Source organism: Strigops habroptila, chromosome 4, assembly GCF_004027225.2.
Source record: "Strigops habroptila isolate Jane chromosome 4, bStrHab1.2.pri, whole genome shotgun sequence".
NCBI lineage: Eukaryota > Metazoa > Chordata > Aves > Psittaciformes > Psittacidae > Strigops > Strigops habroptila.
Window position 1 is genome coordinate 1,596,240 of NC_046358.1, and position 27,134 is coordinate 1,623,373.

The following is a 27,134-nucleotide window of genomic DNA, read 5'->3' on the forward strand; positions in this document are numbered from 1 at the left end:
AAGGCTGTTTTCTGACACAGCTTTCCCAAAGAGGACACGAGGACATAAAGCAGATGAAAGCCCACTGCCTAAAAGCAAGTGAGGCTCTGCTTTGTCTTGGTGTTACCTTCTGTGCCTTCCCTCTGCCACCGAGTGATGGGAGCCAAGGGCTTATCCCCAACGCAGCAGAGAACATCTACGCGCCCGCATCACCTCTGTTAAGCATCTGATGTGAAGAGGGGTGAGCTCCTTTCAGGCTCCAAGAGCTGAGCTTGTGGTGCTGGGGCTGTAAATACAGTTCCATGTGCTCTCCTGGGAGGAAGCCTCCAGGGCTGCTCATGCTTTACCAGAGGAAAACAAAGAGAAGGAAAAGCCAAGGGTGTGAAATCAACTCTGAAAGGCATTGTGGTGCTTGGGCATCTGAATGACACAGCGTGGATGAGCCATCCCTGAGCACAGCTACACAGCAGCAGTGATGACCATTTCATTAGATGTTTCTGACATACTTGTGGACCACACAAGGGTTTTGGCCTGACCTTGGCAACAGAATGAGAATGGGTTTAGAGACATTTGAGGTGTTGCAGAGAGGGTCCCCAAGTGGTACATGAAGCACAAGTGACTCCACCTGTGGAGCTGCTGATGTCCTTCTGTGGACACTTGAGAGCCCAGTTTTCCAGCCCCAGTGGGGTTATGCACATGTAGTGCCTGGATGTGCAACAGGTGAGCTGGTGACTCTGGGCTTCCACTGTCTTCAAGGGTGAGAAATGGGCATTTTCAAGCAGTGATTGTTTGTCCAGGGTAAACTTAGAGGCCTTTATCCCCCTGAGCAGGCTCAGCTGGGGCTTCATCCCCACCCTCTGCCTATTTGACTCCCATCTCTACTTAAGCTCAGACCAGGGAGCTTGAGCTTTGTTATAGAAGTTCTGGTTTTCAGTTTAGCATGAGGTTTGCACATATCTGGAATCCTGTGATGATGACCTAGGCTTGCTCATGGACCCTCTTAGCAATTGCTGGACCTGACCCTGATCCAGGGATTGACTTGATCTGACTCCGTCTGGTCTTGGACCTGTCTTATCATCACCAACGTTCCTGATGCTTTGGAGTCTTGGCTGAACTTGGCCCAGGTCTCTCTTCCTGACCTACTTCTCTTGCTCAGGTACTGTGGGATGGTCCCTGCACACTATTGTGTTCCCATTAGGTTCTGTTTAAAGAGATGAAAGAGACAAACCCCTGTGGCACTGCCCAGGCTCCTGCAGAGTAGAACCCATCACCCTCTGCACCCAACAGCCCAGCCAGTGCTCACTGCTCTGGCAGTCCCTCGCCATCTAGACCATGTCCCTGCATGGGTAAAGTAGGAGATATTGTTCTCAGTGAGGGAAATAGAGTAATAAGTTGAACATTACATTAATGTATTATTCTCTGGTCGTTAATAACTTCTCTTTTACCAAGTATGATGTTAGTCTTTTATGAGGGGGACCTCTGTTATGTATCTGATGTGGGAAGTTTGTTTCTATAGTCTGGGATTGGTGCATTTTATAGATCTCTTCTCTGCAAAGATTGAAGCAGAATCATGCAATGATGCTCTCATTATAAAACATGTTTCCGGACCCCAAGCCTGTTTCTTGTATTGCTGGAATTCACAATTCTGCCTCCCCTGCACGTTATACTGAAGTTCCTCTTGGACATTCACGAAGTTGAATCCACCACATACAAGACAATGGCAATCCAGACCTCTCTTGGGAACGTAGCACCAACTCTGGGTAAACCTTTGAGTATTTCAGTTCTCTCTGTTTTGGAAACTTTATTAAACCCAAGAGGAAATAAGGACATGAAGGGTGGGGTAATTCATCAAGCAGCAATGAGCCCTACACATGACACTGCTCATCTAGGCTCCCTTTCCCACTGAAGCTCACATCAGATGATCTTTTTAGGTCCTACTTGGGCTTTCTGTGGCTCTAAGATTCTATATGTATAGTCTAAGCAAAGATATCCAACAAACTAGAAGGAAGAAAAGCAGGTGTGGTGAAGGTTTTCAAGCAAGCTCTCTGATATCAAAGGTCTCTGTCCTGTCAAGCTCTTCAGCATTTAGTTACATCGACTTTGGCTCCTTCATTGACCACAGGTAGAAGTAACTTTCCCACACACCTGAGACATCATTCCTGCCTCATAGCTGTTTTCCAGAGCACACAAAAGAGACTGTTCGCCATCCACATACTTTATAAATGCAAGTTAATTCCCAATCACAACAGCTACAGGAAAGCTATTACCCCACACCAGTACTTTTTGCCTTCTTTGAAACCCAGACAGCTCTCAGTTAACATCGATTCTGTGTTCAGGATTGTCTTTCACCTATGGAAACGAGCCACAGGCTTCATTTCTAAGTGCAAGACACCATTTGGTTTTCCTGGTGTGCTTTAGCATGAGCTGGGCATGGAATTGGGGTGTGATGCTTATCTCCAGGTGGAATTCCATTTATCACACCATTGAAGTAAACTGCACTTCAGATGAATGTAAAACACCACTTAAACGGAGTAGGAGGAAGCCTGGATGGGCCCAAATTGTGCTTAACACTGGGTTGTCTCAGCCCATTTCATCATCCTGTATTATGAATTATACTGTCTACAATTCCTTCCTTTAAGTGAAATCTGTTTGCAGCTGTAGCCTGGGGAGGGATTCCCCTTGATATTCCAAGGTGCAGCTTGAGATCTTGATTCCCACCAGCTTCTTCTCTTTGAAAGGCACAAAGAAATGCAAGGAATGTTTTGAAACCTTTTTCTTGCTCTTTTTCAGGAAGCAAATGTAAAACTACACTTAGTCTTCCCTCCCACCCCAGCAGCTTTACTAAAGAACTCACAGGTAACGGGGAAGAATTTTATTGGAGCTGAGGGACAAGTTCAAGAATCTTGCAAGAAAAATACGTATTTGTCAGTGAGAAAAGTGATAAATGAATAAAACTGATTGGTGTTTCCTGTGAGGAAAAGAGGCCTGGGATAATTCAGGGTCATTTCTTCCTACAGACTGGTGACTGCAAAGTGAAATGAAGTTTGAGGTTCCTGCTCCTTGTGGTTTCCTTGCAAGGCAGATGTGATGGTGGGGTCTATTCCTCATTAAATACTGTCATTGACTTTTGTGCAGGAACCGTGGAAGAGCCTACATCAAATCATGAGGATTAGGGGAAAATCCCATTGGTTTAGTGCCCCATAGGCTTTCTCACTTGACATTAAACTGTTCAGATCGTAGATGATACAATTCTTTTATGTTGACAGCAGTTGAACAACCTCCTTCTGCACTTGACCAGAGCTCCCTTCACCTCCTTGTTCCTCAGGCTGTAGATGAATGGGTTGAGCATGGGGGTGACCACAATGTAGATGATGGATGCCAGCTTATCCAGGCTCCTGTGGCTAGATGGGGGTTGTAGGTACGTGAAGAATGCTGACCCATATAACAAGGCAACAGCTGTCAAATGGGAGGCACAAGTTTGGAAGGCTCTGGCCCTGCTCTGTGCTGAGCGCATCCTCAGCACTGTGTGGAGGATAGAGATGTAGGAGAGCAAAATGATCACGCTCGTACCCACCACATTGATGGTGACGAAGGCAAAAATGACCATCTCGCTGGTGTGGGTGTCAGAGCACACGAGCTTTAGCACAGGAACTTCATCACAGAAGAAGTGGTCGATGCGGTTGGGACCACAGAAGGAACCTCCAAACGTGCACCATGTGCAGATGATGGCACTGAGGAAGGCGAATAGGTAGGATGATGCTACCAGCTGCCAGCAGACGCGGCTGGAGATGATGGTCACATAAAGCAGGGGATGGCAGATAGCAACGTGCCGGTCGTAGGCCATCATGGCCAGCAGGTGACTCTCAATAACACCAAAGAAAGCAAAGGAGAGGAACTGCATCATGCAGGCAGAGAAAGAAATGGTTTTCTCCTCTGACAACAGGTCTGCCAGCATCCTGGGGGAGATGACTGTGGAATAGCAGATGTCAGTGAAGGCAAAATGTGTGAGGAAGAAGTACATGGGGGTGTGGAGGCTGGGAGACACCCGCACCAAGAAGATAATGCCAACGTTCCCCACCAAAGTGACAATGTAAATCAATAGAAACAAGACAAAAAGAGGGGTCTGCGCACCTGGGCTGTCTGTAATTCCCACCAGGATGAATTTAGTCTGGGTGTGATTTCCTCCCATGGTCAGGTTTAGCTGCTGAGGCAAAAGGAAGGAAAACATGAAACTGTTTAAAAATAGTGATTAATTTTTGGACCATATCTAAGTCCAATCAAAAACCATTTAAATTGTCACATTTTGGTGGATATATTGTATTCTACAATATTTTCTAACCTGAAATTATATGGTTTTTGTTTTGCAGTTGATGTATTTAAAAAAGAATAGGGAGAGCATAGAAGCAACAAATGGCATATCTCTTTTTCTATGCTGAGACACTGAAAGCTATGGATTTATTTAGGCACGTGTGATTTCAGGTTTGAGAAAAGAATCAGATCTTTATTCACTATCAGTTTGGAGACAGTTAGTGTCAGAAGACACCTCAGAGGACCCTCACAGGAACACATGTAAACCTGGAGCAAGGGAAAGTCCCAGTCCCAGTGAAATTCCAGCTTACACATTAATGACCTACAGACATTTTCTCTTAGCTTTTCTTTATCATTCCAGTCATCAAATCACATTTATGAAACTATTTGAGATCATTCACAACAAATAACGTTCACATTGGTAAATTCATGATTCATAACTTTCTGAGCTCCAGCATGCTGAAGCATGCTAAACCCATGGGCATAAAGTTGCTGACTTGAAAACGGAGTTGATGTTAAAATGTGCTGATTCCAAAGTCTGATTTGTTAGTGACTATATCCTGCTGACAATCTCAAATGTTGCATTTCTTTATAACCAAATAAGATTCATCCTCATTTAAATCTTGAAGAAATCAGTGCTTCTTGCTTTGTAGAAGAAAAAAAACTGCATAAGCTGTTGCTCTCTCTTATTATAAAGAAAACCCACTTTGGTAAGGTTGTTTTCTGACACAGCTTTCCCAAAGAAGACACGAGGACATAAAGAAGAAGAAAGCCCACTGCTTAAATGCAGGTGAGGCTCTGCTTTGTCTTGGTGTTACCTCCTGTGCCTTCCCTCTGCCACCGAGTGATGGGAGCCAAGGGTTTATCCCCAACGCAACAGAGAACATCTACGTGTAGGCATCACCTCTGTTAAGCTCCTGATGTGAAGAGGGGTGAGCTCCTTCCAGGCTCCAAGAGCCGAGCTTGTGGTACTGGGGCTGTAAATACAGTTCCATGTGCTCTCCTGGGAGGAAGCCTCCAGGGCTGCTCATGCTTTACCAGAGGAAAACAAAGAGAAGGAAAAGCCAAGGGTGTGAAATCAACTCTGAAAGGCATTGTGGTGCTTGGGCATCTGAATGACATGGCATGGATGAGCCACCCCTGAGCACAGCTACACAGCAGCAGTAACGACCAGCTCATAGGGTGCTTCTAACATACTTGTGGACCATGCAAAGATTTTGGTGTGACCTTGGCAACAGAATGAGAATGTGTTTAGAGGTACCCAAATGGTACATGAAGGAGAAATGATTCCATCTGTGGAGCTGCTGAAGTCCCTCTGTGGACACTTGAGAGCCCCAGTGGGGTTATGCACATGTAGTGCCTGGATGTGCAACAGCTGAGCTGGTGACCCTGGGCTTCCACTGTCTTCAAGTGAGAAATGGGCACTTTGTGGTAGTGATGAATTGTCCCAGAGTGAACTAATAGGCCTTTATCACCCTGAACAGCCTCAGCTGGGGCTCCATCCCCACCCTGTACCTATTTTCCTCTTATCTCTATTTAAGCTCAGCCCAGGGAGGTTGAGGCCTATTAGAGGGCTTCTGGTTTTTAGTTTAGCAGGATTTGTGCACATCTATGGAATCCTTTGATGGTGACCTAGGTTTGCTCATGGATCTTCCTAGGAATTGCTGTATCTGGCCCTGACCATTGGATTGTCTTGACATGACCTGCCTCCTCATAACCAACTTGCCTGATGCTCTGTAGTCTTGGCAGAACTTTGTCCAGGTCTCTGTTCCTGCCCTACCTCTCTTGCTCAGGTACTGTGGGATGGTCCCTGCACACCATGGTGTTCCCCTTTGGCTATGTTTAGATAGATTAGATAGACAACCCCCTGTGGCACTACCCTGACTCCTGCAGAGTAGAACCCATCACCCTCTGCCCTCAACATCCCAACCAGTGCCTTCTGCTCTCGCAGTCCTTCTTCATCTCAACCATTTTTCTGTATGGGCAAGTTAGGAGATAGTCTTCTCAGTGAGAGAAGAAGAAGAATACATCGAACATTATATTCAAGTGGTCGTTAGTCGTTCTCTGGTCGTTAGTGCCTTCTCTTTTGTCAAGTATAGTATTAGACTTCTAGTATTTAGTAGATCTTAAGACTTTGTTTTGGAAGTAGCTTTGGCATAATGTTTACCTGCTGGTTTTGTGACAGAGGACTCTAGAGCTTCACTTGACACCAAGGACTTCTGTTTCCCTTCCCTATTCTTAAGGCTTCCAGACTTGGTTTGGAATCATTTCCAAGTCTTGATTTCTTCCTACGAGTGGTTTGTGCCACAAGACCACAGACAATCTGATTTATCTGCTGTGTTTTGTTGCCTGCAGCTTTTTGACCCTTCCTCATGGTCTTTTCAGATGTACACTGGACATTAACTCTGAGCTCATTGCTAGCCGTGTCTAAATGCTCTTCCACAGCCATCAGCATCTCCCGGTTGATAGCTTAAAACCTGCCTTAAGACCTGTTCTGATTTTCAGGGCCTTGTTCCCTTTTTCTGTGCAAGTAGAGGAAATTTCATGAAATTAATTAATGAAGTACATTGTTTTAAGAGGAGAATGGAATTTCTCTCAGCTCTGCTAGGCCCTGCTCCATGATCTCTGAAATGATAACTTTAAGTAAGGTGTATGAAGATGAGATTTGCTAAGTAATTTTTAGCTAGATAAGGCCAGGTTATACGAATACAGTGTTAAATGCTCAGGTCAATAAGGGTGAGATTTTCAGTTGTCTGATATCGGATGTCTCTGTCCTGCCAAGATTGTCAGCATTTCATAATATCGATTCTGGCTCTTTCCTTGACCACAAGGAGAAGCCTCCTTTCCCACACCTCAGAAAATATCTCCTCCACTGCTGCTGTTTGCCAGAGCACACAAAAGAGACTGTTTGCCATCCATAGACTTTCCAAACATAAATAAATTTCCCCTCACAACAGCTACAGGAAAGCTATTTTCCTACACCAGTGTTTTTTGGCTTCTTTCAGACCCAGAAAGCTCCCAGTTAGCATCGATTCTGGGTTCAGGATTGTCTTTCATCTATTGAAACGAGCCACAGGCTTCATTTGGAAGTGAAATGTACCATTTTGTTTTCCTGGTGTGCTTTAGCATGAGCTGGGCATGGACATGGGATGTGGGTGCTTATCTCCAGGTGCAATTCCATTTATCTCACCATTGAAGTAAACTGCACTCCAGATGAATGTAAAACACCACTTAAAATGAATGGGAGGAACCCTGGGTTTGCCCACATTGTCCTTAACACTGAGTTGTCTCAGCACAGTTCATCAAGCTGTATTATGAATTATATAGTCTACAATTCCTTCCTTTAAGTGAAATCTATTGTGAAGCTGCAGCCTGGGGAGGGATTCTACTTGATATTCCAAGGTGCAGCTTGAGATCTTGATTCCCACCAGCTTCTTCTCTGTGAAAGGCACAAAGAAATGCAAGGAATGGTTTGAAACCTTTTTCTTGCTCTTTTTCAGCAAGCAAATGTAAAACTACACTTAATCTTCCCTCCCACCCCAGCAGCTTTACTAAAGAACTCTCAGGTAACAGGGAGGAATTTTATTGGAGCTGAGGGACAAGGTGAAGAATCTTGGAAGAAAAATACATATTTGTCAGTGACAAAAGTGATAAACAAATAAAGCTGATTGGTGTTTCCTGTGAGGAAAAGAGGCCTGGGATAATTCAGGGTCATTTCTTCCTACAGACTGGTGACTGCAAAGTGAAATGAAGTTTGAGGTTCCTGCTCCTTGTGGTTTCCTTGCAATGCAGATGTGATGGTGGGGTCTATTCCTCATTAAATACTGTCATTGACTTTTGTGCAGGAACCGTGGAAGAGCCTACATCAAATCATGAGGATTAGGGGAAAATCCCATTGTCTTAGTGCCCCATATGCATTCTCTCTTGACATGAACCGTGCAATTCCTAGATGCTAGAATTCTCTTATGTTGCCAGTGGTTGAACAACCCCCTCCCGCACTTGACAAGAGCCTCCTTCACCTCCTTGTTCCTCAGGCTGTAGATGAATGGGTTGAGCATGGGGTTCACCACAGCATAGAAGATGGATGCCAGCTTATCCAGGCTGCTGTGGCTAGATGGAGGTTGTAGGTACATGAAGAATGCTGACCCATATAACAAGGCAACAGCTGTCAAATGGGAGGCACAAGTCTGGAAGGCTCTGGCCCTGCTCTGTGCTGAGCACATCCTCAGCACTGTGCGGAGGATGGAGATGTAGGAGAGAAAAATGATCACGCTCGTACCCACCACATTGATGGTGACAAAAGCAAAGATGATCATCTCACTGCTGTGGGTGTTGGAGCACACGAGCTTTAGCACAGGGACTGTGTCGCAGAAGAAGTGGTCGATGCGGTTGGGACCACAGAAGGAACCTCCAAACGTGCACCATGTGCAGATGATGGCACTGAGGAAGGCGGATAGGTAGGATGATGCTACCAGCTGCCAGCAGACACGGCTGGAGATGACAGTGATGTAAAGCAGGGGGTGGCAGATAGCAACGTGCCGGTCGTAGGCCATCATGGCCAGCAGGTGACACTCCACAATAGCAAAGTGTGTAAAGCTTTGCAACTGCATCATGCAGGCAGAGAAAGAAATGGTTTTCTCCTCTGATAACAGGTCTGCCAGCATCCTGGGGGAGACGACTGTGGAATAGCAGATGTCAGTGAAGGCAAAATGGGTGAGGAAGAAGTACATGGGGGTGTGGAGGCTGGGAGACACTCGCACCAATACGATAATGCCAACATTCCCCACCAAAGTGGCAATGTAAATCAATAGAAACAAGACAAAAAGAGGGGTCTGTGCACATGAGCTATCTGTAATTCCCACCAGGATGAAGTCAATCTGGGTATTATTTCCTCTCATGACCAGGTGTTACCTGCTGAGGCAAAAGAAAGAGAAACATCACACTGGTTAAAAATGGAGATTCACTTTTGGACCGTATCTAACTACAATCCATCACCATTTTAAGTGCAACGTTTTAGTATATTCTACTATGTAGTCTAACACAAAATATACTTGTTTTATGTTTTTCAGTTGAGGTATGTAGAAAAAACAGGGATTGCTTTGAAGCCACAAATGGCATTTTTGTTTTCTATGCTGGGACACTTTAAACTGTGGATTTATTCAGGCATGTATGTTTTCATGCTTAGGCAAAAGAAAGAGAAACATCACTCTGATTAAGAATAGGGATTTGCTTTTGGACCATATCTAACTCCAAACAATCAACAACTTACCTGCCACATTTTGGTGGAATTAATAGTCTCTACTATTTTTTCTAATCAAAATTAAATGTTTTTGGTTTTCAGTTGAGATATTTAGAAAAGAACAATGAGCATGTTGAAGCAACAAATGGCATTTTTGTTTTTCTATGTTTGGACACTTAGAACTATGGATTTATTCAGGTTCTTTCGGACTATATTTTACTCCAATCAACGACCAGTTCAACTACCACATTTTGGTATATTCTACCATATTTTCAAAAACAAATGATATGTATTTAATCTTGTTCATTTGAGGTATCTTGAAAAGAACAGGGAGCATGTAGAAGGAACAATTGCCATTTTTGGTTTTTTGATGCTGGGACACTTAAAACTATGGATTTATTCAATCACATGTGTTTTCAAATCAAATAAAAGAATTGGATCTTTATGCACGTTCAGTTTGGAGGCAATTTTTCTCAGAAGACACCTCAGAAGAACCTCATAGGAGCACACGTAAACCTGGAGAAAGTCCCAGTCGCAGTGAAATTCCAGCTTACACATGGATGACCTACAGATATTTTCCCTTGGCTTTTCTTTATCATTCCAGTCTTCAAACCACATTTATCCAACTATTTGAGATCGTCCATAAAAGAGAACATTCACATTGGTAAATTCATGATTTACCCCTTTCTGAGCTTCAGTGCCCTGAAGCATCCTAAACCCATGGGTATTAAGTTGCTTCCTTGAAAACAGAGGTTGTTCAGACAAAATAAGATTCATCCTCATTTAACTCTTGAAGAAATCAGTGCGTCTTGCTTTCACAGCCTATGTGAAAGAAAAACAACCTTCATAAGCAATTACTCTCTCTTATTGTAAAGAAAACCACTTTGGTAAGGCTGGTTTCTGACACACCTTTACCAAAGAAGACAGGAGGACATGAAGAAGAAAGCCCACTGCGAAAATGCAGGTGAGGCTCTGCTTTGTCTTGGCCTTACCTCTTGCGCCTTCCATTTGCCACCGACTGATAGGAGCCAAGGGTTTATCCTCAATGCAACAGAGAACATCTACGCACCGGCATCACCTTCTTAAGCTCATGATGTAAAGAGAGGTGAGCTCCTTCCAGGCTCCAAGAGCTGAGCTTGTGGTGCTGGGGCTGTAAATACAGTTCCATATGCTCTCCTGGGAGGAAGCCTCCAGGGCTGCTCATGCTTTACCAGAGGAAAACAAAGAGAAGGAAAAGCCAAGGGTGTGAAATCAACTCTGAAAGGCATTGTGGTGCTTGGGCATCTGGATGACATGGCGCTGATAAGCCACCCCTGAGCACACAGTAGCAGTGATGACCAGCTCATCGGATGCTTCTGACATACTTGTGGGCCACGCAAAGGTTTTGGTGTGACCTTGGCAACAGAATGAGAATGGGTTTAGAGACATTTCAGATCTTGCAGAGGGTCCCCAAATGGGACATGCAGCACCAGTGACTCCATCTATGGAGCTGCTGATGTCCGTCTGAGGACACTTGAGAGTCCATTTTTCTAGCCCCAGTGGGGTTATGCACATGTAGTGCCTGGACGTGCAACAGCTGAGCTGGTGACCCTGGGCTTCCACTGTCTTCAAGAGTGAGAAATGGGCATTTTGAGGTAATGATGAATTGTCCAGGTTGAACTAATAGGCCCTTATCCCCCTGAGCAGTCTGAGCTGGCGCTCCATCCCCACCCTTTTCCTGTTTGGTCCCCATCTCTATTTACCTCAGTCCCGGGAGCTTGAGCTTTGTTAGAGGAGTTCTGATTTCCAGTTTAGCAGGAGTTGTGCACATCTCTGGAATCCTTTGATGATGACCTAGGCTTGCTCATGGACCTTCCTAGCAGTTGCTGGACCTGACCCTGATCCAGGGATTGACTTGATCTGGCTCGGTCTTGTCTTGGACCTGTCTTATCATCACCAACGTTCCTGATGTTTTGGAGTCTTGGCTGAACTTGGCCCAGGTCTCTCTTCCTGACCTACTTCTCTTGCTCAGGTACTGTGGGATGGTCCCTGCACACTATTGTGTTCCCATTAGGTTCTGTTTAAAGAGATGAAAGAGACAAACCCCTGTGGCACTGCCCAGGCTCCTGCAGAGTAGAACCCATCACCCTCTGCACCCAACAGCCCAGCCAGTGCTCACTGCTCTGGCAGTCCCTCGCCATCTAGACCATGTCCCTGCATGGGTAAAGTAGGAGATATTGTTCTCAGTGAGGGAAATAGAGTAATAAGTTGAACATTACATTAATGTATTATTCTCTGGTCGTTAATAACTTCTCTTTTACCAAGTATGATGTTAGTCTTTTATGAGGGGGACCTCTGTTATGTATCTGATGTGGGAAGTTTGTTTCTATAGTCTGGGATTGGTGCATTTTATAGATCCCTTCTCTGCAAAGATTGAAGCAGAATCATGCAATGATGCTCTCATTATAAAACATGTTTCCGGACCCCAAGCCTGTTTCTTGTATTGCTGGAATTCACAATTCTGCCTCCCCTGCACGTTATACTGAAGTTCCTCTTGGACATTCACGAAGTTGAATCCACCACATACAAGACAATGGCAATCCAGACCTCTCTTGGGAACGTAGCACCAACTCTGGGTAAACCTTTGAGTATTTCAGTTCTCTCTGTTTTGGAAACTTTATTAAACCCAAGAGGAAATAAGGACATGAAGGGTGGGGTAATTCATCAAGCAGCAATGAGCCCTACACATGACACTGCTCATCTAGGCTCCCTTTCCCACTGAAGCTCACATCAGATGATCTTTTTAGGTCCTACTTGGGCTTTCTGTGGCTCTAAGATTCTATATGTATAGTCTAAGCAAAGATATCCAACAAACTAGAAGGAAGAAAAGAAGGTGTGGTGAAGGTTTTCAAGCAAGCTCTCTGATATCAAAGGTCTCTGTCCTGTCAAGCTCTTCAGCATTTAGTTACATCGACTTTGGCTCCTTCATTGACCACAGGTAGAAGTAACTTTCCCACACACCTGAGACATCATTCCTGCCTCATAGCTGTTTTCCAGAGCACACAAAAGAGACTGTTCGCCATCCACATACTTTATAAATGCAAGTTAATTCCCAATCACAACAGCTACAGGAAAGCTATTACCCCACACCAGTACTTTTTGCCTTCTTTGAAACCCAGACAGCTCTCAGTTAACATCGATTCTGTGTTCAGGATTGTCTTTCACCTATGGAAACGAGCCACAGGCTTCATTTCTAAGTGCAAGACACCATTTGGTTTTCCTGGTGTGCTTTAGCATGAGCTGGGCATGGAATTGGGGTGTGATGCTTATCTCCAGGTGGAATTCCATTTATCACACCATTGAAGTAAACTGCACTTCAGATGAATGTAAAACACCACTTAAACGGAGTAGGAGGAAGCCTGGATGGGCCCAAATTGTGCTTAACACTGGGTTGTCTCAGCCCATTTCATCATCCTGTATTATGAATTATACTGTCTACAATTCCTTCCTTTAAGTGAAATCTGTTTGCAGCTGTAGCCTGGGGAGGGATTCCCCTTGATATTCCAAGGTGCAGCTTGAGATCTTGATTCCCACCAGCTTCTTCTCTTTGAAAGGCACAAAGAAATGCAAGGAATGTTTTGAAACCTTTTTCTTGCTCTTTTTCAGGAAGCAAATGTAAAACTACACTTAGTCTTCCCTCCCACCCCAGCAGCTTTACTAAAGAACTCACAGGTAACGGGGAAGAATTTTATTGGAGCTGAGGGACAAGTTCAAGAATCTTGCAAGAAAAATACGTATTTGTCAGTGAGAAAAGTGATAAATGAATAAAACTGATTGGTGTTTCCTGTGAGGAAAAGAGGCCTGGGATAATTCAGGGTCATTTCTTCCTACAGACTGGTGACTGCAAAGTGAAATGAAGTTTGAGGTTCCTGCTCCTTGTGGTTTCCTTGCAAGGCAGATGTGATGGTGGGGTCTATTCCTCATTAAATACTGTCATTGACTTTTGTGCAGGAACCGTGGAAGAGCCTACATCAAATCATGAGGATTAGGGGAAAATCCCATTGGTTTAGTGCCCCATAGGCTTTCTCACTTGACATTAAACTGTTCAGATCGTAGATGATACAATTCTTTTATGTTGACAGCAGTTGAACAACCTCCTTCTGCACTTGACCAGAGCTCCCTTCACCTCCTTGTTCCTCAGGCTGTAGATGAATGGGTTGAGCATGGGGGTGACCACAATGTAGATGATGGATGCCAGCTTATCCAGGCTCCTGTGGCTAGATGGGGGTTGTAGGTACGTGAAGAATGCTGACCCATATAACAAGGCAACAGCTGTCAAATGGGAGGCACAAGTTTGGAAGGCTCTGGCCCTGCTCTGTGCTGAGCACATCCTCAGCACTGTGTGGAGGATAGAGATGTAGGAGAGCAAAATGATCACGCTCGTACCCACCACATTGATGGTGACGAAGGCAAAAATGACCATCTCGCTGGTGTGGGTGTCAGAGCACACGAGCTTTAGCACAGGAACTTCATCACAGAAGAAGTGGTCGATGCGGTTGGGACCACAGAAGGAACCTCCAAACGTGCACCATGTGCAGATGATGGCACTGAGGAAGGCGAATAGGTAGGATGATGCTACCAGCTGCCAGCAGACGCGGCTGGAGATGATGGTCACATAAATCAGGGGATGGCAGATAGCAACGTGCCGGTCGTAGGCCATCATGGCCAGCAGGTGACTCTCAATAACACCAAAGAAAGCAAAGGAGAGGAACTGCATCATGCAGGCAGAGAAAGAAATGGTTTTCTCCTCTGACAACAGGTCTGCCAGCATCCTGGGGGAGATGACTGTGGAATAGCAAATGTCAGTGAAGGCAAAATGGGTGAGGAAGAAGTACATGGGGGTGTGGAGGCTGGGAGACACCCGCACCAAGAAGATAATGCCAACGTTCCCCACCAAAGTGACAATGTAAATCAATAGAAACAAGACAAAAAGAGGGGTCTGTGCACATGAGCTATCTGTAATTCCCACCAGGATGAATTTAGTCTGGGTGTGATTTCCTCCCATGGTCAGGTTTAGCTGCTGAGGCAAAAGGAAGGAAAACATGAAACTGTTTAAAAATAGTGATTAATTTTTGGACCATATCTAAGTCCAATCAAAAACCATTTAAATTGTCACATTTTGGTGGATATATTGTATTCTACAATATTTTCTAACCTGAAATTATATGGTTTTTGTTTTGCAGTTGATGTATTTAAAAAAGAATAGGGAGAGCATAGAAGCAACAAATGGCATATCTCTTTTTCTATGCTGAGACACTGAAAGCTATGGATTTATTTAGGCACGTGTGATTTCAGGTTTGAGAAAAGAATCAGATCTTTATTCACTATCAGTTTGGAGACAGTTAGTGTCAGAAGACACCTCAGAGGAACCTCACAGGAACACATGTAAACCTGGAGCAAGGGAAAGTCCCAGTCCCAGTGAAATTCCAGCTTACACATTAATGACCTACAGACATTTTCTCTTAGCTTTTCTTTATCATTCCAGTCATCAAATCACATTTATGAAACTATTTGAGATCATTCACAACAAATAACGTTCACATTGGTAAATTCATGATTCATAACTTTCTGAGCTCCAGCATGCTGAAGCATGCTAAACCCATGGGCATAAAGTTGCTGACTTGAAAACGGAGTTGGTGTTAAAATGTGCTGATTCCAAAGTCTGATTTGTTAGTGACTATATCCTGCTGACAATCTCAAATGTTGCATTTCTTTATAACCAAATAAGATTCATCCTCATTTAAATCTTGAAGAAATCAGTGCTTCTTGCTTTGTAGAAGAAAAAAAACTGCATAAGCTGTTGCTCTCTCTTATTATAAAGAAAACCCACTTTGGTAAGGTTGTTTTCTGACACAGCTTTCCCAAAGAAGACACGAGGACATAAAGAAGAAGAAAGCCCACTGCTTAAATGCAGGTGAGGCTCTGCTTTGTCTTGGTGTTACCTCCTGTGCCTTCCCTCTGCCACCGAGTGATGGGAGCCAAGGGTTTATCCCCAACGCAACAGAGAACATCTACGTGTAGGCATCACCTCTGTTAAGCTCCTGATGTGAAGAGGGGTGAGCTCCTTCCAGGCTCCAAGCACCGAGCTTGTGGTACTGGGGCTGTAAATACAGTTCCATGTGCTCTCCTGGGAGGAAGCCTCCAGGGCTGCTCATGCTTTACCAGAGGAAAACAAAGAGAAGGAAAAGCCAAGGGTGTGAAATCAACTCTGAAAGGCATTGTGGTGCTTGGGCATCTGAATGACATGGCATGGATGAGCCACCCCTGAGCACAGCTACACAGCCGCAGTAACGACCAGCTCATATGGTGCTTCTAACATACTTGTGGACCATGCAAAGATTTTGGTGTGACCTTGGCAACAGAATGAGAATGTGTTTAGAGGTACCCAAATGGTACATGAAGGAGAAATGATTCCATCTGTGGAGCTGCTGAAGTCCCTCTGTGGACACTTGAGAGCCCCAGTGGGGTTATGCACATGTAGTGCCTGGATGTGCAACAGCTGAGCTGGTGACCCTGGGCTTCCACTGTCTTCAAGTGAGAAATGGGCACTTTGTGGTAGTGATGAATTGTCCCAGAGTGAACTAATAGGCCTTTATCACCCTGAACAGCCTCAGCTGGGGCTCCATCCCCACCCTGTACCTATTTTCCTCTTATCTCTATTTAAGCTCAGCCCAGGGAGGTTGAGGCTTATTAGAGGGCTTCTGGTTTTCAGTTTAGCAGGATTTGTGCACATCTATGGAATCCTTTGATGGTGACCTAGGTTTGCTCATGGATCTGCCTAGGACTTGCTGCACCTGGCCCTGACCATTGGATTGTCTTGACATGACCTCCCTCCTCATAACCAACTTGCCTGATGCTCTGCAGTCTTGGCAGAACTTTGTCCAGGTCTCTGTTCCTGCCCTACCTCTCTTGCTCAGGTACTGTGGGATGGTCCCTGCACACCATGGTGTTCCCCTTTGGCTATGTTTAGATAGATTAGATAGACAACCCCCTGTGGCACTACCCTGACTCCTGCAGAGTAGAACCCATCACCCTCTGCCCTCAACATCCCAACCAGTGCCTTCTGCTCTCGCAGTCCTTCTTCATCTCAACCATTTTTCTGTATGGGCAAGTTAGGAGATAGTCTTCTCAGTGAGAGAAGAAGAAGAATACATCGAACATTATATTCAAGTGGTCGTTAGTCATTCTCTGGTCGTTAGTGCCTTCTCTTTTGTCAAGTATAGTATTAGACTTCTAGTATTTAGTAGATCTTAAGACTTTGTTTTGGAAGTAGCTTTGGCATAATGTTTACCTGCTGGTTTTGTGATAGAGGACTCTAGAGCTGCACTTGACACCAAGGACTTCTGTTTCCCTTCCCTATTCTTTAGGCTTCCAGACTTGGTTTGGAATCATTTCCAAGTCTTGATTTCTTCCTACGAGTGGTTTGTGCCACAAGACCACAGACAATCTGATTTATCTGCTGTGTTTTGTTGCCTGCAGCTTTTTGACCCTTCCTCATGGTCTTTTCAGATGTACACTGGACATTAACTCTGAGCTCATTGCTAGCCGTGTCTAAATGCTCTTCCACAGCCATCAGCATCTCCCGGTTGATAGCTTAAAACCTGCCTTAAGACCTGTTCTGATTTTCAGGGCCTTGTTCCCTTTTTCTGTGCAAGTAGAGGAAATTTCATGAAATTAATTAATGAAGTACATTGTTTTAAGAGGAGAATGGAATTTCTCTCAGCTCTGCTAGGCCCTGCTCCATGATCTCTGAAATGATAACTTTAAGTAAGGTGTATGAAGATGAGATTTGCTAAGTAATTTTTAGCTAGATAAGGCCAGGTTATACGAATACAGTGTTAAATGCTCAGGTCAATAAGGGTGAGATTTTCAGTTGTCTGATATCGGATGTCTCTGTCCTGCCAAGATTGTCAGCATTTCATAATATCGATTCTGGCTCTTTCCTTGACCACAAGGAGAAGCCTCCTTTCCCACACCTCAGAAAATATCTCCTCCACTGCTGCTGTTTGCCAGAGCACACAAAAGAGACTGTTTGCCATCCATAGACTTTCCAAACATAAATAAATTTCCCCTCACAACAGCTACAGGAAAGCTATTTTCCTACACCAGTGTTTTTTGGCTTCTTTCAGACCCAGAAAGCTCCCAGTTAGCATCGATTCTGGGTTCAGGATTGTCTTTCATCTATTGAAACGAGCCACAGGCTTCATTTGGAAGTGAAATGTACCATTTTGTTTTCCTGGTGTGCTTTGGCATGAGCTGGGCATGGAACTGGGGTGTGATGCTTATCTCCAGGTGCAATTCCATTTATCTCACCATTGAAGTAAACTGCACTCCAGATGAATGTAAAACACCACTTAAAATGAATGGGAGGAACCCTGGGTTTGCCCACATTGTACTTAACACTGAGTTGTCTCAGCACAGTTCATCAAGCTGTATTATGAATTATATAGTCTACAATTCCTTCCTTTAAGTGAAATCTATTGTGAAGCTGCAGCCTGGGGAGGGATTCTACTTGATATTCCAAGGTGCAGCTTGAGATCTTGATTCCCACCAGCTTCTTCTCTGTGAAAGGCACAAACAAATGCAAGGAATCTTCTTAAACTGTTTCTCTGACTCTTTTTCAGCAAGCAAATGTAAAACTACACTTCCTCTTCCCTCCCACCCCACCAGCTTTAATAAAGAACTTGCAGGTAACAAGGAGGAATTTTATTGAAGCTGAGGGGCAAGGTGAAGAATCTTGGAAGGAAAATACATATTTGTCAGTGACAAAAGTGATAAACTAATAAAGCTGATTGGTGTTTCCTGTGAGGAAAAGAGGCCTGGGATAATTCAGGGTCATTTCTTCCTACAGACTGGTGACTGCAAAGTGAAATGAAGTTTGAGGTTCCTGCTCCTTTTGGTTTCCTTGCAAGGCAGATGTGATGGTGGGGTCTATTCCTCATTAAATACTGTCATTGACTTTTGTGCAGGAACCGTGGAAGAGCCTACATCAAATCATGAGGATTAGGGGAAAATCCCATTGTCTTAGTGCCCCATATGCATTCTCTCTTGACATGAACCGTGCAATTCCTAGATGCTAGAATTCTCTTATGTTGCCAGTGGTTGAACAACCCCCTCCCGCACTTGACCAGAGCCTCCTTCACCTCCTTGTTCCTCAGGCTGTAGATGAATGGGTTGAGCATGGGGGTGACCACGGCATAGAAGATGGATGCCAGCTTATCCAGGCTCCTGTGGCTAGATGGAGGTTGTAGGTACATGATGAATGCTGACTCATATAACAAGGCAACAGCTGTCAAATGGGAGGCACAAGTCTGGAAGGCTCTGGCCCTGCTGTGTGCTGAGCACATCCTCAGCACTGTGCGGAGGATGGAGATGTAGGAAAGCAAAATGACCACGCTCGTACCCACCACATTGATGGTGACAAAGGCAAAGATGATCATCTCACTGCTGTGGGTGTTGGAGCACACAAGCTTTAGCACAGGGACTGTGTCGCAGAAGAAGTGGTCGATGCGGTTGGGACCACAGAAGGAACCTCCAAACGTGCACCATGTGCAGATGATGGCACTGAGGAAGGCGGATAGGTAGGATGATGCTACCAGCTGCCAGCAGACACGGCTGGAGATGACAGTGATGTAAAGCAGGGGGTGGCAGATAGCAAAGTGCCGGTCGTAGGCCATCATGGCCAGCAGGTGACACTCCACAATAGCAAAGTGTGTAAAGCTTTGCAACTGCATCATGCAGGCAGAGAAAGAAATGGTTTTCTCCTCTGATAACAGGTCTGCCAGCATCCTGGGGGAGACGACTGTGGAATAGCAGATGTCAGTGAAGGCAAAATGGGTGAGGAAGAAGTACATGGGGGTGTGGAGGCTGGGAGACACTCGCACCAATACGATAATGCCAACATTCCCCACCAAAGTGACAATGTAAATCAATAGAAACAAGACAAAAAGAGGGGTCTGTGCACATGAGCTATCTGTAATTCCCACCAGGATGAAGTCAATCTGGGTATTATTTCCTCTCATGACCAGGTGTTACCTGCTGAGGCAAAAGAAAGAGAAACATCACACTGGTTAAAAATGGAGATTCACTTTTGGACCGTATCTAACTACAATCCATCACCATTTTAAGTGCAACGTTTTAGTATATTCTACTATGTAGTCTAACACAAAATATACTTGTTTTATGTTTTTCAGTTGAGGTATTTAGAAAAAACAGGGATTGCTTTGAAGCCACAAATGGCATTTTTGTTTTCTATGCTGGGACACTTTAAACTGTGGATTTATTCAGGCATGTATGTTTTCATGCTTAGGCAAAAGAAAGAGAAACATCACTCTGATTAAGAATAGGGATTTGCTTTTGGACCATATCTAACTCCAAACAATCAACAACTTACCTGCCACATTTTGGTGGAATTAATAGTCTCTACTATTTTTTCTAATCAAAATTAAATGTTTTTGGTTTTCAGTTGAGATATTTAGAAAAGAACAATGAGCATGTTGAAGCAACAAATGGCATTTTTGTTTTTCTATGTTTGGAAACTTAAAACTATGGATTTATTCAGGTTCTTTCGGACTATATTTTACTCCAATCAACGACCAGTTCAACTACCACATTTTAGTATATTCTACCATATTTTCAAAAACAAATGATATGTATTTAATCTTGTTCATTTGAGGTATCTTGAAAAGAACAGGGAGCATGTAGAAGGAACAATTGCCATTTTTGGTTTTTTGATGCTGGGACACTTAAAACTATGGATTTATTCAATCACATGTGTTTTCAAATCAAATAAAAGAATTGGATCTTTATGCACGTTCAGTTTGGAGGCAATTTTTCTCAGAAGACACCTCAGAAGAACCTCATAGGAGCACACGTAAACCTGGAGAAAGTCCCAGTCGCAGTGAAATTCCAGCTTACACATGGATGACCTACAGATATTTTCCCTTGGCTTTTCTTTATCATTCCAGTCTTCAAACCACATTTATCCAACTATTTGAGATCTTCCATAAAAGAGAACATTCACATTGGTAAATTCATGATTTACCCCTTTCTGAGCTTCAGTGCCCTGAAGCATCCTAAACCCATGGGTATTAAGTTGCTTCCTTGAAAACAGAGGTTGTTCAGACAAAATAAGATTCATCCTCATTTAACTCTTGAAGAAATCAGTGCGTCTTGCTTTCACAGCCTATGTGAAAGAAAAACAACCTTCATAAGCAATTACTCTCTCTTATTGTAAAGAAAACCACTTTGGTAAGGCTGGTTTCTGACACACCTTTACCAAAGAAGACAGGAGGACATGAAGAAGAAAGCCCACTGCGAAAATGCAGGTGAGGCTCTGCTTTGTCTTGGCCTTACCTCTTGCGCCTTCCATTTGCCACCGACTGATAGGAGCCAAGGGTTTATCCTCAATGCAACAGAGAACATCTACATACCGGCATCACGTTCTTAAGCTCATGATGTAAAGAGAGGTGAGCTCCTTCCAGGCTCCAAGAGCTGAGCTTGTGGTGCTGGGGCTGTAAATACAGTTCCATATGCTCTCCTGGGAGGAAGCCTCCAGGGCTGCTCATGCTTTACCAGAGGAAAACAAAGAGAAGGAAAAGCCAAGGGTGTGAAATCAACTCTGAAAGGCATTGTGGTGCTTGGGCATCTGAATGACATGGCGCTGATAAGCCACCCCTGAGCACACAGTAGCAGTGATGACCAGCTCATCGGATGCTTCTGACATACTTGTGGGCCACGCAAAGGTTTTGGTGTGACCTTGGCAACAGAATGAGAATGGGTTTAGAGACATTTCAGATCTTGCAGAGGGTCCCCAAATGGGACATGCAGCACCAGTGACTCCATCTATGGAGCTGCTGATGTCCGTCTGAGGACACTTGAGAGTCCATTTTTCTAGCCCCAGTGGGGTTATGCACATGTAGTGCCTGGACGTGCAACAGCTGAGCTGGTGACCCTGGGCTTCCACTGTCTTCAAGAGTGAGAAATGGGCATTTTGAGGTAATGATGAATTGTCCAGGTTGAACTAATAGGCCCTTATCCCCCTGAGCAGTCTGAGCTGGCGCTCCATCCCCACCCTTTTCCTGTTTGGTCCCCATCTCTATTTACCTCAGTCCCGGGAGCTTGAGCTTTGTTAGAGGAGTTCTGATTTCCAGTTTAGCAGGAGTTGTGCACATCTCTGGAATCCTTTGATGATGACCTAGGCTTGCTCATGGACCTTCCTAGCAGTTGCTGGACCTGACCCTGATCCAGGGATTGACTTGATCTGGCTCGGTCTTGTCTTGGACCTGTCTTATCATCACCAACGTTCCTGATGTTTTGGAGTCTTGGCTGAACTTGGCCCAGGTCTCTCTTCCTGACCTACTTCTCTTGCTCAGGTACTGTGGGATGGTCCCTGCACACTATTGTGTTCCCATTAGGTTCTGTTTAAAGAGATGAAAGAGACAAACCCCTGTGGCACTGCCCAGGCTCCTGCAGAGTAGAACCCATCACCCTCTGCACCCAACAGCCCAGCCAGTGCTCACTGCTCTGGCAGTCCCTCGCCATCTAGACCATGTCCCTGCATGGGTAAAGTAGGAGATATTGTTCTCAGTGAGGGAAATAGAGTAATAAGTTGAACATTACATTAATGTATTATTCTCTGGTCGTTAATAACTTCTCTTTTACCAAGTATGATGTTAGTCTTTTATGAGGGGGACCTCTGTTATGTATCTGATGTGGGAAGTTTGTTTCTATAGTCTGGGATTGGTGCATTTTATAGATCCCTTCTCTGCAAAGATTGAAGCAGAATCATGCAACGATGCTCTCATTATAAAACGTGTTTCCGGAACCTCAAGCCTGTTTCTTGTATTGCTGGACTTCACAATTCTGCCTCCCCTGCACATTAGACTGAAGTTCCTCTTGGACATTCACGAAGTTGAATCCACCACATACAAGACAATGGCAATCCAGACCTCTCTTGGGAACGTAGCACCAACTCTGGGTAAACCTTTGAGTATTTCAGTTCTCTCTGTTTTGGAAACTTTATTAAACCCAAGAGGAAATAAGGACATGAAGGGTGGGGTAATTCATCAAGCAGCGATGAGCCCTTCACGTGACACTGCTCATCTAGGCTCCCTTTCCCACTGAAGCTCACATCAGATGATCTTTTTAGGTCCTACTTGGGCTTTCTGTGGCTCTAAGATTCTATATGTATAGTCTAAGCAAAGATATCCAACAAACTAGAAGGAAGAAAAGAAGGTGTGGTGAAGGTTTTCAAGCAAGCTCTCTGATATCAAAGGTCTCTGTCCTGTCAAGCTCTTCAGCATTTAGTTACATCGACTTTGGCTCCTTCATTGACCACAGGTAGAAGTAACTTTCCCACACACCTGAGACATCATTCCTGCCTCATAGCTGTTTTCCAGAGCACACAAAAGAGACTGTTCGCCATCCACATACTTTATAAATGCAAGTTAATTCCCAATCACAACAGCTACAGGAAAGCTATTACCCCACACCAGTGCTTTTTGCCTTCTTTGAAACCCAGACAGCTCTCAGTTATCATCGATTCTGTGTTCAGGATTGTCTTTCACCTATGGAAACGAGCCACAGGCTTCATTTCTAAGTGCAAGACACCATTTGGTTTTCCTGGTGCGCTTTAGCATGAGCTGGGCATGGACATGGGATGTGGGTGCTTATCTCCAGGTGGAATTCCATTTATCTCACAATTGAAGTAAACTGCACTCCAGATGAATGTAAAACACCACTTAAAAGGAGTAGGAGGAAGCTTGGATGGGCCCAAATTGTGCTTAACACTAGGTGGTCTCTAGCCCACTTCATCATCCTGTATTATGAATTATATTGTCTACAATTCCTTCCTCTAAGTGAAATCTGTTTGCAGCTGCAGCCTGGGGAGGGATTCCCCTTGATACTCCAAGGTGCAGCTTGAGATCTTGATTCCCACCAGCTTCTTCTCTTTGAAAGGCACAAACAAATGCAAGGAATGTTTTGAAACCTTTTTCTTGCTCTTTTTCAGCAAGCAAACGTAAAACTACACTTAATCTTCCCTCCCAGCCCAGCAGCTTTACTAAAGAACTCGCAGGTAACAGGGAGGAATTTTGTTAGAGCTGAGGGACAAGGTCAAGAACCTTGCAAGAAAAATACATCTCCATCAGTGACAAAAGTGATTGATAAGTGAATAAAGCTGATTGGTGTTTCCTGTGAGGAAAAGAGGCCTAGGATAATTCAGGGTCATTTCTTCCTACAGACTGGTGACTGCAAAGTGAAATGAAGTTTGAGGTTCCTTCCTCTCTTGGTTTCCTTGCAAGGCAGATGTGGTGGTGGGGTCTAGTTCTCATTAAATACTGTCATTGACTTTTGTGCAGGAACCGTGGAAGAACCTACATCAAATCATGGGGATTAGGCAAGTCCCATTTTTTTAGTGCCCCATAGGCTTTCTCTCTTGACATCAGCTGTGCATGTCCTAGATGCTAGAACTCTTTTATGTAGCAAGTGGTTGAACAACCTCCTTCTACAGATGACCAGAGCTCCCTTCACCTCCTTGTTCCTCAGGCTGTAGATGAATGGGTTGAGCATAGGGGTGACTATGGTGTAGAAGATGGAGGCCACCTTATCCAGGCTCCTGTGGCTAGATGAAGGTTGTAGGTACATGAAGAACGTTGCACCATAGAATAAGGCAACAGCTGTCAAATGGGAGCTGCAGGTCTGGAAGGCTCTGGCCCTGCTCTGTGCTGAGCACATCCTCAGCACTGTGCGGAGGATAGAGATGTAGGAGAGCAAAATGACCACGCTTGTACTCACCTTGTTGACAGTGACGAAGGCAAAAATGACCATCTCGCTGGTGTGGGTGTCAGAGCACACGAGCTTCAGCACAGGGAAGATGTCGCAGAAGAAGTGGTCGATGCGGTTGGGACCACAGAAGGAACCTCCAAATGTGCACCATGTGTAGGTGATGGCACTGAGAATGGTGAATAGGTAGGATGATACTACCAGCTGCCAGCAGACACGGCTGGAGATGATGGTCACGTAAAGAAGGGGGTGGCAGATAGCAACGTGCCGGTCATAGGCCATCATGGCCAGCAGGTGACACTCAATAGTAACAAAGGCGGCAAAGGAGATGAACTGCATCATGCAGCCAAAGAAAGAAATGGTTTTCTCCTCTGACAACAGGTCTGCCAGCATCCTGGGGGAGATGACTGTGGAATAGCAGATGTCAGTGAAGGCAAAATGGGTGAGGAAGAAGTACATGGGGGTGTGGAGGCTGGGAGATACTCGCACCAAGACGATAATGCCAACGTTCCCCACCAAAGTGACAATGTAAATCAGTATTAACAAGACAAAAAGAGGGGTCTGCACACATGGGCTGTCTGTAATTCCCACCAGGATGAATTTAGTCTGGGTGTGATTTCCTCCCATGATCAGGTTTAGCTGCTGAGGCAAAAGGAAAGAAAACATCAAACTCATTAGAAACAGAGATTCACTTTTGGATCATTTTTTACTGCAAACATTGACCACTAGAACTGCCACATTTTAGTGTATTCTACTATATTTTCTAACCAAAATTATATATGTTTTATGATTTTTCGTTCTGGTTCCTAGAAATGAACAGGGAGCGCTTTGAAAAAACACAAATGTCTTCTTTGGTTTTCCATGCTGGGACACTTAAAACTATGGAATTATTAAAGCACGTGTGCTTTCAGATTAAAGAACAGAACCATATATTTATCCACTTTCGGTTTGAAGACAAGGTGTGTCAGAAGGCACCTCAGAGGATCCTCACAGGTACGTATGTAAACCTGGAGCAAGAGAAAGTCACAGTCCCAGTGAAATCCCAACTCACACATTAATATCCTCTAGACATTTTCCTTTGGATTTTAATTATCATTTCAGTCTTCAAATCACATTTATCAAAACATTTGAAATTATTCACAACAGATAAAATTCACTTTGGTAAATTCATGATTTATACATTTTTGAGTACGCTAAAACATTCTAAACCCATGGACATTAAGTTGCTTACTTGAAAACTCAGATGATCTTAAAACGTGGTGATTCCAAAGGCTGATTTGTTAGTGACTACGTTCTGCTGACAATCTCAAATGTTGCATTTCTTTATAAGAAAACAAGATTCATCCTCATTTAGCTCTTGAATAAACCAGGGCAACTTGCTTTAGCTGCCTATGTGAAAGAAAAACAACCTGCATAAGCAACTACTCTCTCTTATTGTAAAGATAACCACTTTGGTAAGGCTATTTTCTGACACAGCTTTCCCAAAGAGGACACAAGGACATAAAGAAGAAAAAAGCCCACTGCTTAAATGCAGGTGAGGCTCTGCTTTGTCTTGGTGTTACCTCCTGTGCTTTCCCTCTGCCACCGAGTGATGGGAGCCAAGGGTTTGTCCCCAACGCAGCAGAGAACATCTACACGCCAGCATCACCTCTGTTAAGCATCTGATGTGAAGAGGGGTGAGCTTCTACCAGGCTCCAAGAGCTGAGCTTGTGGTGCTGGGGCTGTAAATATAGTTCCATGTGCTCTCCTGGGAGGAAGCCTCCAGGGCTGCTCATGCTTTACCAGAGGAAAACAAAGAGAAGGAAAAGCCAAGAGTGTGAAATCAACTCTGAAAGGAATTGTGGTGCTTGGGCATCTGAATGACAGGGTGTGGATGAGCCATCCCTGAGCACAGCTACACAGCAGCAGTGATGACCAGCTCATAGGATGCTTCTGACACACTTCTGGACCACACAAGGGTTTCGGCCTGACCTTGGCAATAGAATGAGAATGGGTTTAGAGACATTTCAGATCTTGCAGAGGGTCCCCAAGTGGTGCATGAAGCACAAGTGACTCCACCTGTGGAGCTGCTGAAGTCCCTCTGTGGACACTTGAGAGCCCAGTTTTCCAGCCCCAGTGGGGTTATGCACATGTAGTGCCTGGATGTGCAGCAGCTGAGCTGGTGACTCTGGGCTTCCACTGTCTTCAAGGGTGAGAAATGGTCATTTTCAAGCAGTGATTGTTTGTCCAGGGTAAACCAAGAGGCCTTTATCTCCCTGAGCAGGCTCAGCTGGGGCTTCATCCCCACCCTCTGCCTATTTGACTCCCATCTCTATTTAAGCTCAGACCAGGGAGCTTGAGCTTTGTTATAGAAGTTCTGGTTTTCAGTTTAGCATGAGGTTTGCACATATCTGGAATCCTGTGATGATGACCTAGGCTTGCTCATGGACCCTCTTAGCAATTGCTGGACCTGACCCTGATCCAGGGATTGACTTGATCTGACTCGGTCTGGTCTTGGACCTGTCTTATCATCACCAACGTTCCTGATGCTTTGGAGTCTTGGCTGAACTTGGCCCAGGTCTCTCTTCCTGACCTACTTCTCTTGCTCAGGTACTGTGGGATGGTCCCTGCACACTATTGTGTTCCCATTAGGTTCTGTTTAAAGAGATGAAAGAGACAAACCCCTGTGGCACTGCCCAGGCTCCCGCAGAGTAGAACCCATCACCCTCTGCACCCAACAGCCCAGCCAGTGCTCACTGCTCTGGCAGTCCCTCGCCATCTAGACCATGTCCCTGCATGGGTAAAG

At 44.6% G+C, this 27,134-nt stretch overlaps 6 protein-coding genes across 6 annotated transcripts in view; 1 reads left to right on the forward strand and 5 right to left on the reverse strand.

The window, feature by feature from the left end:
• Window positions 1-27,134, forward strand: part of LOC115607741 (olfactory receptor 5F1-like) — a 133,869-nt gene that overhangs the window by 72,132 nt on the left and 34,603 nt on the right. The window lies entirely within an intron of this gene.
• LOC115607661 (olfactory receptor 1038) lies at window positions 3,209-4,168 on the reverse strand. The gene has a single exon (XM_030485210.1). It carries the CDS (start codon window positions 4,166-4,168, stop codon window positions 3,209-3,211), a length of 960 nt encoding a protein of 319 aa, XP_030341070.1.
• Window positions 8,148-9,185, reverse strand: LOC115607667 (olfactory receptor 1038-like). Its single transcript, XM_030485228.1, has one exon. The coding sequence runs from the start codon at window positions 9,183-9,185 to the stop codon at window positions 8,148-8,150; it is 1,038 nt and encodes a 345-aa protein (XP_030341088.1).
• LOC115607668 (olfactory receptor 1038-like) lies at window positions 13,611-14,570 on the reverse strand. Its single transcript, XM_030485229.1, has one exon. The coding sequence runs from the start codon at window positions 14,568-14,570 to the stop codon at window positions 13,611-13,613; it is 960 nt and encodes a 319-aa protein (XP_030341089.1).
• LOC115607669 (olfactory receptor 1038-like) lies at window positions 18,550-19,587 on the reverse strand. The gene has a single exon (XM_030485230.1). It carries the CDS (start codon window positions 19,585-19,587, stop codon window positions 18,550-18,552), a length of 1,038 nt encoding a protein of 345 aa, XP_030341090.1.
• On the reverse strand, window positions 23,421-27,107 carry LOC115607671 (olfactory receptor 8U9-like). Its single transcript, XM_030485231.1, has 4 exons — window positions 27,086-27,107; window positions 25,797-25,825; window positions 24,083-24,955; window positions 23,421-23,513 (listed from the first exon to the last, which is right to left on the reverse strand). Exons 1-4 carry the CDS (start codon window positions 27,105-27,107, stop codon window positions 23,421-23,423), a joined length of 1,017 nt encoding a protein of 338 aa, XP_030341091.1.

What these genes read in the sequence shown, in the direction of transcription:
- LOC115607661 (XM_030485210.1), bottom strand. Translation starts at nt 4,168, where the DNA reads ATGGGAGGAAATCACACCCAGACTAAATTCATCCTGGTGGGAATTACA.
- LOC115607667 (XM_030485228.1), bottom strand. Translation starts at nt 9,185, where the DNA reads ATGAGAGGAAATAATACCCAGATTGACTTCATCCTGGTGGGAATTACA.
- LOC115607668 (XM_030485229.1), bottom strand. Translation starts at nt 14,570, where the DNA reads ATGGGAGGAAATCACACCCAGACTAAATTCATCCTGGTGGGAATTACA.
- LOC115607669 (XM_030485230.1), bottom strand. Translation starts at nt 19,587, where the DNA reads ATGAGAGGAAATAATACCCAGATTGACTTCATCCTGGTGGGAATTACA.
- LOC115607671 (XM_030485231.1), bottom strand. Translation starts at nt 27,107, where the DNA reads ATGGCGAGGGACTGCCAGAGCA. An exon ending in GGCGAGGGACTGCCAGAGCA is followed by an intron (nt 25,826 to 27,085) that starts GTGAGCACTGGC and finishes TCTTTGGGAAAG; the next exon opens with CTGTGTCAGAAAATAGCCTT. An exon ending in AAAATAGCCTTACCAAAGTG is followed by an intron (nt 24,956 to 25,796) that starts GTTATCTTTACA and finishes AATCACACCCAG; the next exon opens with ACTAAATTCATCCTGGTGGG.